The 17,242-nt window shown below is 51.3% G+C and overlaps 1 protein-coding gene across 1 annotated transcript in view; it reads left to right on the top strand.

The window, feature by feature from the left end:
• Positions 1-14,480, top strand: part of LOC138373264 (F-box DNA helicase 1-like) — a 116,288-nt gene extending 101,808 nt beyond the window's left edge. Inside the window, exon 7 of the mRNA XM_069339305.1 lies at positions 13,856-14,480. Within this exon, the coding sequence (XP_069195406.1) occupies positions 13,856-13,987 (132 nt within the window). The 3' untranslated portion in view covers positions 13,988-14,480. The remainder of the gene's footprint in view (positions 1-13,855) is intronic.
• Positions 14,481-17,242: the final 2,762 nt, after the last annotated feature.

The following is a 17,242-nucleotide window of genomic DNA, read 5'->3' as shown; positions in this document are numbered from 1 at the left end:
GGGTTCTGCTCTTCTACTCCCCAAGCCCGGCCCGAGGCCAGGCTCGACTTGTGAGAGTTTGGTCCACCAGGCTGTTGCTTGGAGCGGCCCGCAGGCCCACATACCCACCACAGCCAGGTTGGTCCGGCACTCCTTGGAGGAATAAATCTAGTTTCCTCTTGAAAATGTCCACGGTTGTTCCGGCAATATTTCTTATGCTTGCTGGGAGGACGTTGAACAACCGCGGACCTCTGATGTTTATACAGTGTTCTCTGATTGTGCCTATGGCACCTCTGCTCTTCATTGGTTCTATTCTACATTTTCTTCCATGTCGTTCACTCCAGTACGTTGTTATTTTACTGTGTAGATTTGGTACTTGGCCCTCCAGTATCTTCCAGGTGTATATTATTTGATATCTCTCTCGTCTTCTTTCTAGTGAGTACATTTAGAGGGCTTTGAGACGATCCCAATAATTTAGGTGCTTTATTGCGTCTATGCGTGCCGTATATGTTCTCTGTATTCCCTCTATTTCAGCAATCTCTCCTGCTTTGAAGGGGGAAGTGAGTACTGAGCAGTACTCAAGACGGGACAACACAAGTGCCTTGAAGAGTACAACCATTGTGATGGGATCCCTGGATTTGAAAGTTCTCGTAATCCATCCTATCATTTTTCTGGCTGTCGCAATATTTGCTTGGTTATGCTCCTTAAACGTTAGGTCGTCAGACATTATTATTCCCAAATCCTTTACATGCTGTTTTCCTACTATGGGTACATTTGTGTTTTGTACTCTGTATTATGTTTAAGGTCCTCATTTTTACCGTACCTGAGTACCTGGAATTTATCACTGTTAAACATCATGTTATTTTCTGATGCCCAGTCGAAAACTTTATTAATATCAGCTTGAAGTTTTTCAATGTCCTCAGCCGAGGTAATTTTCATACTGATTTTTGTGTCATCTGCAAAGGATGATACGAAGCTGTGACTTGTATTTTTGTCTATATCTGATATGAGAATAAGGAAAAGCAGTGGTGCAAGGACTGTACCCTGAGGTACAGAGCTTGAATGAATTCGTGAATGAATTCTTCTTTTCGTCAAGATGATAACCCCTGTTTCGGCTGCTTCTGGCTTACCTTCTCAGGCTCGTGGGGTGGGCGACCAAGCCCCCGAGTCGGTCCGTATTGGAAGACCGGGCTCTGTAGCCTCCGCTGCTTTGGGCCCCGACCTTGCTCCTCCTTTGGCCTCTGACTCCTTCCCCTGGCTCCCCTCCCTCCTCTGTGGTTGGGTCGAGCCCCAAGCCCCCAGTGGTGACTACCTCGTCCCCTGGCGCGGCTCCTTCTCTAGTTGTAACTACTGCGCCTTTTAACCCCTCTCTCTCTGGGGGTTCTCTCCGCCGTCCTCGTCACGGCCGCCCTCGCTCGATTCCTTCCAGTTCTGCTACCTATCAAGCCTTGTTTGGTCCCGCTTCGTGGGCCAAATATTTTGATCTCCTCCCTCTTGATTCTGCGCCTCCTGACGATTTCTCCCTCCATCGACATCTCATTGATTCCGTGGATGCCTCCATTACTTTCAACCCCACTCGTCTCGGTGCACGTGTCGTTGCTGCTCCTTCTCAGGATGCTGCTTCCCGCTTGGCTGCCTTATCCTGCCTTGGCGAGACCCCCGTTCGGGTCTCGAAGAACGCTCGGTTGAATGCCAGTGTCGGCACTATTTTGCTCCCGCCCTATGTTGCGACCGGTGTTCGGGACCTGCGCGACTGCCACGACGATATATGACATATCCTCGCTGCCCAGGGCCATTCTATTCTCCAGGTAGACACGTTTACTCGTCCCCCTCGTGGTAGTCGCCGTCAACCCCTCCGGGTTGTGAAGATTACCTTTGATGATAGGACCTTTCCACCCTCTGTCTTTCTTGCTGGTGCCAGGTGCTCTGTCCAGGAGTACATTCTTTCTCCTCGCCTCTGCAACAAGTGCTGGAGGTTTGGGCATGGTGCCCTCCGCTGCTCCGGGACTGTCTCTCTGTCCTTTGTGTGGTGGCGAAGGTCACTCTAAGTCGGAGTGCACTTCTCCCCAGGCTCGTTGCCTCAACTGCGGTGAGGCCCATCCAACCTTCTCCCGTGCGTGTGTCCATTACAAGCTTGAGGCAGCCGTCCTCAACCTGAAGCACCGGGAGCGTTTATCTTTTCCTGAGGCGAGGCGCCAGGTTCGCCGGCTCCCGCCTTATGCTAATATCTCTTATGCTCGCGTGTTGCGCTCTTCCTCTCCTCGTCCTTCCCGCCTTCCTCAGACTCACAACCGTTTCCGGGCCTTGGACCCTGATGCGCCCACTGCCCCCTCCTCTGTTCCTTTGGGTTCTCTCCCGAAGGATCCTCCTCCTGGTCCTCTGTCTGGGGTTCCCCTTCCTTCTACCCGGTCTGTCGTGTCTTCTGTGTCTTCTTCCTCGTCCCCCTCCGATCCTCCTTCCCATCCTCTTCCTCCATCTCTCGGCTCTCCCCACCGCCTGTCGGTGCGGGCGGATGTCCATCGCTCTCCTAACGGCCGTCGTGTGTGCTCTCGTTCGGCTTCTCCTGTTGAGACACTGGAATCCGTTGCCCGGTACGTAGTTGCTGGGACACCGGTCTCTTTAAGTCAGAAGCGTAAGCCTGGCTCCTCTCCTTCCTCTTCCGCGGCGGGTAAGAAGGCTTCGCTTTCTTCCTCAGCTCCTCCTTCTGGCTCTGTTGCTCCTTCCCCTCCCGTTTCAGTGCTTGCGCCCCCTGTTCCTGCTATGGAGGTTTCCCTCTTTCTACTCCCCCTCTTCCTGCTGCTGTCCTTGACTGCTCCTCTCCGTTGTCTCCTCCTCTTCCTCCTGCTGTCCTTGACTGCTCCTCTCCGTTGTCTCCTCCTCTTCCTCCTCCTCCTCCGGACCCTGCCCGCCCACCTCTGATCTGTTCTCCCGTTTCCTTCCCTCCGTCTTTGCTCAGTTTACCCATGCCCCCTAACCCTGACTTTGCTGACCCTGATCCCGACCCTGATATTCTTTAACGTGCTCTGTTGCTCTTTCGCCTTTGTTTCTTCCTTGTTCTCTGTTTTTGTCCTTTCTCTTCTCGTCGTTGTCCATTCTTCAATGGAACGTTCGAGGTTATTACGCCAATTTCCTCGAACTCCAACTTCTGATTTCGCGGTTTTCGCCCCTTTGTGTCTGGAGCCAATGCTTGGTGCTCGTCCTGGTCGTTTTCGTGGCTATTCCTTTCTCCCCCCCCCTCCGCCCCCAATCCGATGTTCCCTTTGTCCCCTTACTTGTTCCTTCGCCTCTCCATTGTTCTGCTGCTCGTATCTTTGTGGGGAAATGGCACACAGTTTGTTCCATTTATCTCCCCTCGAGTGTCCCGCTATCTCTTCCTGCTCTGAAACACCTACTGGACTCCTTGCCGGAGCCTGTGCTCCTGTTGGGTGATTTCAATTGTCATTCCTTGTGGGGTAATGTTCTGACAAACATCCGAGGTCGCCTTCTTGAGCCGTTTATCCTCTCATCTTCCCTGTCTCTTCTGAATTCTGGTGAGCCCATGCATTTGGACTTTCGGAACTCGCACTCTTTCCTGTCTTGATCTTTCTCTTTGCTCCTCTTTCTATACTTAGATTTCATGTGGCAGGTTCTTGGTGTCCTCCATGGCAGTGACCATTTCCCCATCCCTGTTTCCTTTTTCTCTTTTCGCTCTACCCTCTCCTTCCCTAGGTGGCAGTTTGCTAAAGCGGACTGGAACCTATTTACCCTCAGTGCTGCTCTCTGACCTCTCCCTTCTACCTCTCCCTCGCTCTCTCCTCATTTTTCATGACGCTGTCTTCGACGCTTCCCTCCGCTCTATTCCTCGCTCTTCCTCTCGGGGTCCAAGGAAGTGCATTCCCTGGTTGAATGCAGACTGTGCTCGGGCTGTCCGCTGTAAGCGTGCAGCCTGGAAGAGAGACTGCCGTCAGCAGACGGCCGATTTTCTTTTCTTTCAGAAGGCGAGTGCAGTGGTACGTAGGGCCATTTGTATGGCTAAACGTAAATGTTGGGCATCTTATGTCTCCGCCATTACGTCCGAAACTGGCCTGCCACAAATCTGGAAGCGTATCCGCAAGATAGCGGGTAAGTTCGTTCCCGATGTTTCCCCGGGCCTTCACCTCCATGGTACTCCTGTGGCGGACTCGTTGCAGGTTGATACCGAACTGGGTTCCCACTTTCCTTCTGTTAGCTCTGGTCCTCATCTTCCCCCAATCTTTCCTTCTTCATACACCTGTCCTTGAATCTCGTCCTTTCGATTTCTGCACTCGTCTTCGACTTCCCTATAACGCTCCCTTCTCTCTCCCTGAACTTCGTTCAGCCCAGGCTCTCTGCGGTTCTATGGCATCTGGCTCCAATGGCTTTCATTATGAGATGCTTCGCCATCTCCCTCCTATGGTTAACTGAGTCTGTATAATCGGATCTGGGAGTCGTTGTCAGTCCCTGAGGACTGGCTCGATGCCGTGGTCCTCCCTGTACGCAAACCAGGGTCTCTGGGAACATCCCCTAAGGACTTTCGCCCTAATGCCCTCACAAGTTGTCTGCAAACTCTTTGTACGTATGGTTAACGTTTGTCTGATGTGGATCCTGGAACACTGTCACCTCCTCTCCCCTTCTCACTTTAGTTTCCGCAAGTTCCGCAGCACAACAGATGTCTTGATGACCTTGGTCTATATTCGTACTGCTTTTGCTGCGAAGACCACCGTTGTTGCCGTCTTTTTTGACCTGGAAAAGGCTTACGACACCATTTTGAATTATCATTCTATGAAGCTGGCATATTCTATGCCAGCTTCATTCTTTTGGCCTTCGTGGTCATCTCCCTCACTTTCTCCGCGGCTTCCTCTCTCGTCGTTCCTTTCAGGTGAGGCTTGGTACTGCTCTCTCTTCCTTTTTTCAGCAATACGAAGGTGTGCCCCAGGGTAGTGTTCTGAGCACTACTCCTTTTCTGGTTGCCTTTAATGGTCTTCTTTCCTCTTCCTTCAGGTGTCTTCTCCGCTCTCTATGGCGATGATCTTACCCTTTGCTGTCAGGGTGATGATTCGCCTCTCCTTCAACGCCGGCTTCAACTTGCGATTGATGCCGTGTCGTCTTGGGCCACCGATCATGGCTTCAAGTTCTCTACTACTAAGACTTGGGCCATAACCTTTACTCGGAAACGGGTCGTTCTTCGTCCCTCCTTGTCACTTTATGATCATCCCCTTGAGTACAGAGATTCCGTAAAACGTTTGGGGTTATTCTTTGACACTCGTTTGTCTTGGTCTCCCCATTTCCCTTACCTCCGTGTTGAGCGCTCCGAGGCCCTTGCCCACCTTCAGGTATTGTCCCATACTTCTCGGGGAGCGGATTGGCGCGCTCTCCTTGCATTACATTCTTCTCTCGTCCTGTGTAAGCTCAATTACGGATGCCCTGCTTACTCCTCTGCTTCTCCTACTCGTTGCTGTCTTGATACTTTGCACCATAATGGGTTGCACCTCAGTTCTGATGCTTTTCGTTCGACTCCCGTCCTCAGCTTGTATGTTGACACTGGCTTCCTGTCTTTCCAGGACAGCCGTGATCACTACTGTCTTCGCTATCTTGCACGATCGTTGCAACATCCTTCCTCTCGCCTCTGTCGTGCTTCAACTTTTACCCCTCCTGCGGTTCCTGTTCCTCTTCACCACCACCCTCTTTCTGTCCGGTTATCTCGCTTACAGGATTCTCTTTCCGTTTGTATTTCTCGTATTTCTCCTCGTGTTGTTCCTTCTTTGCCCCCATGGAGAGTCCCCCGTCTGCAGTTTTGTGCATCCTTGACCCACATCACTAAAGCTTTTACCCTTCCTACGGTTCTAAAACGTCTTTTCCTTGAGCACTTTTCTTCTCGCTCGCACTCCATTTCCGTCTTCACTGATGGGTCTAAGTCTGCGGACGGTGTTGGCTACTCTGATGTTTTTCATGATCACACTTGTGTCGCTCACCTCCGGAGACTAGCATCTTCACAGTGGAGCTTTATGCTATTCTCTATGATCTTCGTCTCCTGCTCTCTCGTTGTCAATCTTCCTTACTAGTTGTTGTTGACTCTCGTATGCCCTCATGGCTCTCCTGTCCTTTAATCCAGTTCATCCAGTGGTTGTCGAGATCCAGCATTGGCTGTTTCTTGTTCACAGTAAATTTAAGTCAGATGAGTTTTGTTGGGTTCCCAGCCTTATTGGTGTCGATTTAAATGAGCATGCGGATGCTGCCACCAGGGAAGCTGTCCGCTCTTGTCCCATCTCTCATAACGGTATTCCTTATCCGACTTTTACCCGGTTATCCATTCCTCCATCCTTACCCGTTGGCAGGATTGTTGGTCGTCTGTTACTGGTAACAAACTACGTTCTCTTAAAGGTTGTGTGTCCTCGTGGCCATCCTCCTGCCACCGTAACTGGCGATGGGAAACGGCTCTGGCGAGGTTGCGTAATGGCCATACTTGCTTAACTCATGGTCACTTGATGGAGCGGCACCCTGCTCCTTATTGTCCTAATTGCATTGTCCCTCTTACAGTCACGCATATACTTGTTGAATGTCCTGACTTCCAGAACGAGTGTATATCTTTTTTTCTCACCATCCCCCGCGGTCGCTTCTCTCTCGATAGTATTCTTGGTGACTCGGATACTTTGATATCGTTCGCCTTATGCGTTTCTGTTCTCGTATTGGCGTCCTTTGTGATATTTAGCGCCCTCTGATTATCCCTCACATTTGATGGTGCTACATAACCTTCCCAGTTTGGTGCCTTCTTTTTTATAATTATTAATTACTTCCTTTGCCTAATTTCATTACTTTTACACTTTCCCGAGTTGAAATTTAGTAGACAATTTCTAGACCATCCCACCAGTTATTTCCAGGTCGTCTTATAGGTTCTATCTTCATCTGTTGATTCTTCTCATAATTTTTGCTTTATCAGCAAACATTGATAGGAATGAGTGTATACCCTCATGGAATACCCTATACCCTGCAGAATCGTGTCCATTATTACACTTGTCATTTCTTGAGTCTGTTATTGTGAGGCGTTCTGCATCATCTATAGGCAATTGATAAGGGTCTCTGCCATGATCTTCACGATGTTTTTCAGCTGGAGTTCGGTAAAACTGCAAGTTTGTGTTTATTCCAAAAGTGGTTGCTGTTCTTCCCACCTCTCACACTTGCTTTCTCGAGAATGTCAGGCCCTCTCACACTTGCCTTGCATTGCATGTCTGCTCCTCCCACTCTCACACACTTGCTTTGTAATTGTATAGATCATAGTTGTAACTGTAGGAGTTGTATACCTGCCCCTCTTCTCTGGAATTACATTGGGTTGTATCACAACCACCTCCCCCCCCCACCTTGCAGTCACCGGATTTGTACAGTGCTCTAGTCCGGCTTCTCCCAAAATGCCACATACAAGACTTGTATTTATGATAGTGAAGGAAGACACTCGTCTTACCCAATACACTTTCAAGACAATCATGAACGTTTGGGCAAAATTTTCTGAAATCAACCCCTCCGTGGTGCCTCCTTGCCGTAGTGAGGGGCTCACGTACACCTCCCAGGGACCGGTGTGGGTTGCCTGTGCCCTCTCTCCTGCCCCCTCTTTGGGTGATGTACGTGCTGAAGGGCACCATGTAGGGGCCTTGTGAGCCATCGGACCACCTGCTGGAGGGGTCGCCCTGAGTGGATGGTTGGGTGTCCAGGCTGGGGCGATAGGGTGACTGGGATCTTAGCACCAGTGTGGGAGAATGAACGTAGTAGTAGGACTCCCCAGTTGAAAAGGGGGAGCACTGCTAAGGACGACGCACCCTTCCTGCACTGGTCCGCGCTTGGCCTCCCTGGCTACCCTGGTAGGTGGTATCCCTTGGTTCCAGGTCCCATCCCTTATATATTGGTTTGTTGTATGGATGACGACTTGACTTCTCTTACCCAGGCTCATAGGGTGGGCGATCTGGCCCCTGAGTCGGACCGTCCTGGAAGACCGGGATCTGTAGCCTCCGCTACAGAGCCCGGTTTAGACCCAGACCAGATTCTTCCTCCCTGCTCCCCTCCCTCTTCTGTGGTTGGGTCGAGCCCCAAGCCTGCTGTGGTGACAGTCTCATCACCTTGCACGGTTCCATCTCTTCTTGTGACTACTGCACCTTGTGACCCGTCTCTCTAAGGGTTCTCATCGCCGTCCCAGCCACGGTCGCTCTCGTATGCTCCCTTCCCATCTTACTTCGTTCCATGCTTTGTTTGGTCCTGCTACGTGGACTAAGTACTTTGACCTCCAACCTTTGGATTCAACTACTCCTGACAATTTTTCCCTTCATAGGCATCTTGTCGATTCTGTGGATGCTTCTGTCACCTTCAACCTCACTCATCTTGGTACCCGTGTCGTTGCTGCTCCTTCTCAGGATGCGGCCACCCGCTTGGCCGTCTTGTCCTGCCTGGGCGAGACCCCCTGTTCGGGTCTCAAAGAACACTCGGTTGAATGCCAGTGTTGGCACTGTTCTCCTCCCGCACCATGTTACGACCGGTGTTAGGGATCTCGAGGACTGCCATGAGGATATCAAGCATATCCTCGAGGCCCAGGGTCATTCTGTCCTCCAGGTGGATACATTTACTCGTCCCCCTCGTGGTCATCGCCGTCTGCCCCTTCGGGTTGTGAAGGGGCATCATTTCATCATATTCCATCTCCTCGGCTCTGCAGTAGGTGCTGGAGGTTAGGGCATGGTACCCTCAAATGTTCTAGTCCTGTGTGTCTGTCCTCTCTGTGGGGAAGCAAGGGTCACTCTAAGTTGGAGTGCACTTCTCCCCAGGCCCGCTGCCTCAATTGTGGTGAGGCCCACCCTACCTTCTCCCGTGCGTGTATTCGTTACAAACTTGAGGCTGCTGTCCTCCACTTGAAGCACCGGGACCGTTTGTCTTTAACAGATGCTCGGCGCTAAGTTCATGGTCTCCCCTCTTTCGCTGGTGTCTCCTATGCTCGCGTGGTGCGCTCTTCCTCTCCTCGTCCTTCCCGCCTTCCTCAGTCTCACAACCGTTTCCAAGCCTTAGACCCGGTCACGCCCACCACCACCTCCCCTGTTTCCCTCCGTTCTGTCCCGAAGGGTCCCCCTCCTGGTTTTCTGCCTAGGGCTCCCCCTCTTTCTACCCAGTCTGTCATGTCGCCTGTGTCTTTTTTTTCCCTCTCCCTCTGGTCCTCCTTCCCGTCATTCTCCTCCGTCTCTTGGCTCTCCACGCCGCCTGACAGTGCGGGCCGATGTCCATCGCTCTCCTGATGGTTGTGCTGTTCACTCTCGCTCTTCTTTTACTATTGAGACGCTGGAGTCTATTGCCCAGTACATTGCTGCTGGGACGCCTGTATCTTTGAGTCAAAAGCGGAAACCTGGCTCCTCTCCTCTCCTCCTCCTCGGTCGGTAAGAAGGCTTCACTTTCTTCTTCACCCTCTATCTCTGATTCTATCGTTCCTTCCCCTCCCGCTTTGGTGGTGGAGCCCCCTGTTCCTGCTGTGGGGGTTTCTTTCGCCCCTGGTTTCATCTCTGTTGCGGCCCTTGCTGAGGTGCGCTCCCATCATTCTGCCCCTCCTCCCCTTCCTTCTCCTCCAGACCCTGCTCGTCCACCTCTGGTCTGTCCTCCCGTTTCTTTCCCTCCTCCTTTACTCAGTTTACCCATGCCCCCCTAACCCTGACTTAGCTGATCCTGACCCTGTGCTTTTTTAGCGTGCTGTGTTCCTTCTTCACCTTGTTTCTTCTTTGCTCTCTGTTGCTCTCCTCTCTCTCTTTGCTGATGTCTTTTCTTCAATGGAACATCCGTGGATTTTACGCCAATTTTTTTACCTCCAACTTCTTATTTCACAGTTTTCGCCCCCTCTGTGTCTGTCTCCAGGAGCCGATGCTTGGTGCTCGTCCTGATCGCTTCCGTGGCTATTCTTTTCTCTCCCCCCCCCCCCACCCCAGCGACAGCTGAGGTCCATAATTCTTCTGCTCTCTTGATTCGCTCCGATGTTGCCTTTGTCCCCTTACTTTTTTCCTCGCCTCTCCACTGTTCTGCTGCCCGTGTCTTTGTGCGTAGATGGTACACAGTTTGTTCCATTTATCCCCCCCCCCCCACTGCCCCACTTTCTCTTCCGATCTTAAACACCACCTAGACTCCTTGTCGGAGCCTGTGCTCCTGCTGGGTGATTTCAATTGTCGTCATGCCTTTTGGGGTGAAGTGCTAACAAACATCCGGGGTCACATCCTTGAACCTTTCATCCTCTCTTCTTCCCTGTCCCTTCTTAATTCTGGTGAGCCCACTCATTTGAACTCTCGGACTCACTCTTTCTTGTCTCGATCTTTCTCTGTGCTCGTCATCCCTTTCCTTAGATTTCGAGTGGCGGGTCCTTGATGACCTCCATGGCAGTGACCATTTTCCTATCCTTGTTACTTTTTTCTCTTTTCACCCTCCTCTCTCCTTCCCTAGGTGGCGGTTTGCCGAGGCTGACTGGCGCCTCTTTACTCTCCGTGCTACTATTTCCGACCTCTCCATTCTGCCTCTCCCCTGCGCCCTCCTTCTTTTTCATGACGCTGTCTTTTACGCTGCCCTCCACTCTATTCCTCGCTCTTCCTCTCGGGGAATGCATTAGTGCGTGCCCTGGTGGAATGTGCTTGTGCTGTCCGCTGTAAGTGTGCAGCCTGGAAGAGACATCGCCGCCGGCAGACGGTTGAGTCTTTTGTTTTGTTTTGGAATGCGAGTGCGGTGACCCGTAGGACCATCCGTGCGGCTAAACGTGCTTTCTGGGCATCTTATGTCTCCACTGTTACGTCCGAAACTCCTCTCCCACTGGTCGTGAAGCGTAGCCGCAAGATTGTGGTTAAGTTCGTTCCCAATGTCTCACCGGTCCTTCGCCTCCATGGTGCTCTTGTGGCGGACCCGTTGCAGGTCGCGACCGAACTGGGTTCCCATTTTTCCTCTGTTAGTTCTGGTTTTCGTCTTCCCCAATCCTTCTTTCGTAAGCCTATTCTAGATTCTCATCCTTTAAATTTCTGTACTTCCCTTCACCTTCCCTATAATGGTCCCTTCTCTCTCTCTCTGAGCTTCAGTCTGCCCTGGAGCGGGTCGGCCGAGCGTCCAGCACAGTGGACTTGTGAACCTGTGGTCCCGGGTTCGATCCCGAGCGCCAGCGAGAAAATAGGGCAGAGTTCCTTTCACCCTATGCCCCTGTTACCTAGCAGTAAATAGGTACCTGGGAGTTAGTTAGCTGTCACGGGCTGCTTCCTGGGGGTGGAGGCGTGGTCAAGGACCGGGCCACTGGGACACTAAAAACAAAGCCCCGAAATCAACTCAAGATAACCTCAAGATATAACCTAGCCCTTTGCGGTTCTACGGCAGCGGGCTCAGATGGCATTCATTATGAAATGCTTCGCCCTCTACCTCCGTGCACGTCTCAGTATTTACTGGGTCTGTACAATTGGGTCTGGAAGTCGTCGTCAGTCCCTGAAGACTGGCTCGATGCTGCTGTTCTCCCTGTTTGGAAACCAGGGTCTCTCGGGTCATCTCCCAAGTACTTCCGCCCTATTGCTCTCACGAGTTGTCTGCAAGCTCTGTGAACTTATGGATAACGTTCGTTTGATGTGGTCCTTAGAACACTATCACCACATTTCCCCTTCTCAATTTGGTTTTCGCATGTGCCGCAGCACAACAGATGTCCTGGTGAACTTGGAGGTCTCTATTCGTACTGCTTTTGCTGCGAAGACCTCCGTTGTTGCCGTGTTTTTTGACCTGGAAAAGTCTTAAAACACTTTCTGGCGGTATCATATTCTGTCTCAACTTCAATCTTTTGGCCTTCGTGGGAACCTCCCCCTCTTCCTCCAGAGCTTCCTCTCTCGTCGTTCCTTTCGTGTGCGGCTTGGTACCACTCTCTCTGCCCCTTTTCGGCAGTATGAGGGTGTACCCCAGGGTAGTATTCTGAGCACTTCTCTCTTTCTAGTTGCCCTCAACGGTCTTCTTTCCTCTCTTCCTTCTGGCGTCTTCTCCGCTTTCTATGTTGATGATCTTGCCCTTTGCTGTCGGGGTGATGATTTGCCTCTCCTTCAACAGGGGCTTCAACGTGCGATTGATGCCGTGTCGTCTTGGGCCACCGATCATGGCTTCAAGTTTTCTGCGTCTAAGACTTGTGCTATGACTTTTACACAGAAGCATGTCATTTTTCGTCCCTCTTTGTCGCTTTATGGTCATCTCATTGTGTACAGGGATTCTGCTAAGCTTTTGGGGTTAGTCTTTGACTCATGTTTGTCTTGGCCAGCCCATATCTCTTACCTTCGAGTTGAATTCTTTAAGGCCCTTAACCTCCTTTAGGTTGTGTTCCATACTTCTTGGGGAGTGGATAGGCGCACGCTCCTCTATTTGCACTCCTCTCTCGTCCTGTCTAAACTCGATTATTGTTGCCCTGCATACTCTTCTGCTTCTCCTACTCTTCGCTGTCTTGATGCTTTGCACCATACTGGGTTGCGTCTCAGCTCTGGTGGCTTTCGTTCCACTCCCACCCTCAGTTTATATGTTGACACTGGCTTTCTCTCTCTTCAGGACCGCCGTGTCGCTTCTGTCTTCGCTATCTTGCGCGGTCCTTACAACATTCTTCCTCTCGCTTCTGTCGTGCTTTGACTTTTCCTCCTCCTGTAGCTCCTGTTCCTCTTCATCGTCTCCCTCATTCAGTCCGGTTATCTCGCTTACAGGATTCTCTTTCTGTTCATATTTCTAATGTTTCTCCTCAAATTGTTCCTTCCTTACCTCCGTGGAGAGTCCCCCTTCCCAAGTTTTGTATATCCTTGACTTGTATTACTAAAGCCTTTACCCCTCCTTCAATTCTGAAAAGCCTCTTCCTTGAGCACTTTTCTTCGCACTCCCACTCTATTTCCATCTTCACTGATGGGTCTAAATCTGCAGAGGGTGTGGGCTACTCTGTTGTTTTTCCTGACCGTACTTGTATGTGTCGCCTCCCTTCGGAGGCTAGCGTCTTTATGGCAGAACTTTGCTATTCTCTATGCTCTTCGTCTCTTGCTTTCTCATTCTCATTCCTCCTTTGTGGTTATAGTTGACTCTCGTAGTGCCCTCATGGCTCTAGGGTCCTTTAATCCTGTCCATCTGGTGATCATCGAGATTCAACATTGGTTGTTTCTTATTTCTAGTAAATTTAAATCAGTAGAGTTTTGCTGGGTTCCCAGCAATATTGGTGTTTCTTTCAATGAGCGTGCGGATGCTGCAGCTAAGGAAGCTATCCGTTCTTGTCCCATCTCCCGTAAAGGTATTCCTTATTCCGACTTTTATCCTGTTATTCATTCCTACATTCTTGCCCGTTGGCAGGGTTGTTGGTCCTCTGTGGTTAGTAACAAGCTGCGTACTCTCAAACATAGTGTGTCCCCGTGGTCTTCCTCCTACCACTGTAACCGGTTGTGGGAAACTGGTTTGGCACGGCTGCGGGTTGGCCATACTTGCTTAACCCACGGCCACTTAATGGAGCGCCACCCTGCTCCTTATTGTTCGAATTGCGTTGTCCCTCTTACAGTTGTGCATATCCTTGCTGAATGTCCTGACTTCCAGGACGAGCATGTGTCGTGCTTTCCGACCGTCTCTCGCGGTCACTTGGCTCTCGATAGAATTCTAGGTGAATCGGATACTTTTGATATCGTTCGCCTTATTCGTTTTTGTTCTCGTATTGGCATTCTTGGTGATATTTAGCGCCCTCTGATTATTTCGCACTTTGATGGTGCTATATAGCCTGCCCTGTTTGGTGCCTTCTTTTGATAATTACCTTACCTTTTGATAATTACCTTACCTTCTGAAATCGAGACTTGCATAATTAACGTTTACTGTAAGATTAGAATAATGTTTCTCTCTCGCTCTCTCTTTCTCTCAGGAATGCCTTAAGATAGGATCAAGACAGTTCGAAGTTATAGCCAATTTGATGATCTTAAGACGCCATACTTCCCTTGTTTCCAATAATGGTCACCTCCCGGTCGTTGAGGTCCATGACAACTACCAAGATTAAATGTTCACAAAAACTTTGAAGATTACTGTAAAAGAAAATTTTAATTATTTCCATTTGAATAATTTTTCAAATGTTAGTGTTTGGTTTTAATTTTGTATTTGTGAGTATTTTACTTTGCCTGTGATACCTCCTGTGTGCGTGTGCGTGTGTGTGCACGCCATATGAGGTCCACTTTTGGGTACCTCGGTGATGGCAGGGTCCATTAAGGACACCCTGAGAGGAGGAACCTCCATAAGTGTAGACTGGTGTCGTGGAAGAGGCATGACTGAAGGTTTCACTCCTGATGCCTCTATATTGGGAGCGACCCGATGGTCCTTCCATGGTCTAGCAGGACCTCCAGTACCCCATTATTGGTCCTCAGCTGGTCGGTGGACGGCTGAATGAGGAAGCACCTTGCAAGAGAGAGTTATTTTAATAAAATAAAACATAATTTAATAAATGTTTTAAAATGTTTGTAATAACTATGTATATGCTATTACAATTATTATTATTACATGTGTTTTATTACCGTGTCCCCCTCCCTCTCTGCCCCGTTGTTACCGTGAGGGGGGCTTGATGGGCGGCTGCTGGAGTGATGCTCCATGGGTCAGTCCTCCAACCTTTTGAGTCCTTATGCTCCTGCTTCTGTCCTCACAAATTTTGCTGGACGACTCCCCCTCCCCGCTCAGCTCGTTGTCGCCGTGTGGGGGCTTAGTGGGCGGCTGTCACAGTGTGATGCTCCTTGGGACAGTCCTCTCTCCTTTTCTAGCCTTGTGCTCCTGCTGCCGTCCTCTCCAATTCTGCTGGCCATCTTTTCCTTTTCCTTCTGTTTCGTTTTTCTCCCCCCTCTTCTCCTATCTGCTTGCCGTTTCCTGCCGACCTTTTGCTCGTTCTGGTTCTTCCCTTGGACTTCTTCTATTTTGACGCCCGGGTGCTTGAGGAGGCATACTCTTGCACCCGTAGAACTGTAGTACCCGACGTCGAGAGCGAGGGGAACCTTTTATTGTCAAATCCCCCTTTCGTCACTGAACCCGATCTCGACGGACTGTCGGTTTCTTAAGGTAGCGTTTGTGGCGCGTATACTCACGACGCACCCCTAGGAGGCCCTGGCAAGATCGGCGATAGCTTCTTGTTGGGAGTCCTGCCTCTAATTGTGGCTCCATGGTGGGTGTGGGGGGCACATTCGTGAATGAATTCTTCTTTTCGTCATGATGATATCCCCTGTTTCGGCTGCTTCTGGTTTACCTTCTCAGGCTCGTGGGGTGGGCGACCAAGCCCCCGAGTCGGTCCGTATTGGAAGACCGGGCTCTGTAGCCTCCGCTGCATTGGGCCCCGACCTTGCTCCTCCTTTGGCCTCTCTGACTCCTTCCCCTGGCTCCCCTCCCTCCTCTGTGGTTGGCTCGAGCCCCAAGCCCCCAGTGGTGACTACCACGTCAACTGACACGGCTCCTTCTCTAGTTGTAACTACTGCGCCTTTTAACCCCTCTCTCCCTGGGGGTTCTCACCGCCGTCCTCGTCACGGCCGCCCTCGCTCGATTCCTTCCAGTTCTGCTACCTATCAAGCCTTGTTTGGTCCCGCTTCGTGGGCCAAATATTTTGATCTCCTCCCTCTTGATTCTGCGCCTCCTGACGATTTCTCCCTCCATCGACATCTCGTTGATTCCGTGGATGCCTCCATTACTTTCAACCCCACTCGTCTCGGTACACGTGTCGTTGCTGCTCGTTCTCAGGATGCTGCTTCCCGCTTGGCTGCCTTATCCTGCCTTGGCGAGACCCCTGTTCGGGTCTAGAAGAACGCTCAGTTGAATGCCAGTGTTGGCACTATTTTGCTCCCGCCCCATGTTGCGACCGGTGTTCGGGACCTGCGCGACTGCGACGACGATATTCGACATATCCTTGCTGCCCAGGGCCATTCTATTCTCCAGGTGGACACGTTTACTCGTCCCCCTCGTGGTAGTCGCCGTCAACCCCTCCGGGTTGTGAAGATTACCTTTGATGGTAGGACCCTTCCACCCTCTGTCATTCATGCTGGTGCCAGGTGCTCTGTCCAGGAGTACATTCCTTCTCTTCGGCTCTGCAACAAGTGCTGGAGGTTTGGGCATGGTGCCCTCCGCTGTTCCGGGACTGTCTCTCTCTGTCCTTTGTGTGGTGGCGAAGGTCACTCCAAGTCGGAGTGCACTTCTCCCCAGGCTCGTTGCCTCAACTGCGGTGAGGCCCATCCTGCCTTCTCCCGTGCGTGTGTCCATTACAAGCTTGAGGCAGCCGTCCTCAACTTGAAGCACCGGGAGCGTTTATCTTTTCCTGAGGCGAGACGCCAGGTTCGCTGGCTCCAGCCTTATGCTAATATCTCTTATGCTCGCGTGTTGCGCTCTTCCTCTCCTCGTCCTTCCCGCCTTCCTCAGACTCACAACCGTTTCCGGGCCTTGGACCCTGATGCGCCCACTGCCCCCTCCTCTGTTCCTTTGGGTTCTCTCCCGAAGGATCCTCCTCCTGGTCCTCTGTCTGGGGTTCCCCTTCCTTCTACCCAGTCTGTCGTGTCTCCTGTGTCTTCTTCCTCGTCTCCCTCCGTTCCTCCTTCCCATCCTTCCCCTCCGTCTCTTGACTCTCCCCGCCGCCTGTCGGTGCGGGCTGATGTCCATCGCTCTCCAAACGGCCGTCATGTGTGCTCTCGTTCAGATTCTCTTGTTGAGACGCTAGAATCCGTTGCCCAGTACGTGGTTGCTGGAACACCTGTCTCTTTACGTCAGAAGCGTAAACCTGGCTCCTCTCCTTCCTCCTCCCCGGCGGGTAAGAAGGTTTCGCTTTCTTCCTCGGCCCCTACTTCAGCCTCTCTCGCTCCTTCCCCTCCCATTTCGGTGGTTGCGCCCCCTGTTCCTGCTATGGAGGTTTCTTTAGCCCCCGCTTCCCTCTCAGTTGCTGCCCTTGCTGAGGTACGCTCCCCTCTTTCTACCCCTCCTCTTCCTGCTGCTCTCCTTGCCTGCTCCTCTCCGTTGTCTCCTCCTCTTCCTCCTCCTCCTCCTCCTCCTCCTCCTCCTCCTCCGGACCCCGCCCGCCCACCTCTGATCTGTTCTCCCGTTTCTTTCCCTCCGTCTTTGCTCAGTTTACCCATGCCCCCTAACCCTGACTTTGCTGACCCTGATCCCGACCCTGATATTCTTTAACGTGCTCTGTTGCTCTTTCGCCTTTGTTTCTTCCCTGTTCTCTGTTTTTGTCCTTTCTCTTCTCGTCGTTGTCCATTCTTCAATGGAACGTTCGAGGTTATTACGCCAATTTCCT

The sequence above is a fragment of the Procambarus clarkii genome, chromosome 41 (genome assembly GCF_040958095.1).
Source record: "Procambarus clarkii isolate CNS0578487 chromosome 41, FALCON_Pclarkii_2.0, whole genome shotgun sequence".
Taxonomy (NCBI): Eukaryota; Metazoa; Arthropoda; class Malacostraca; order Decapoda; family Cambaridae; genus Procambarus; species Procambarus clarkii.
The sequence above is the reverse complement of the archived record's forward strand: the minus strand, read 5'-3'. Positions and strand labels throughout refer to the sequence as shown.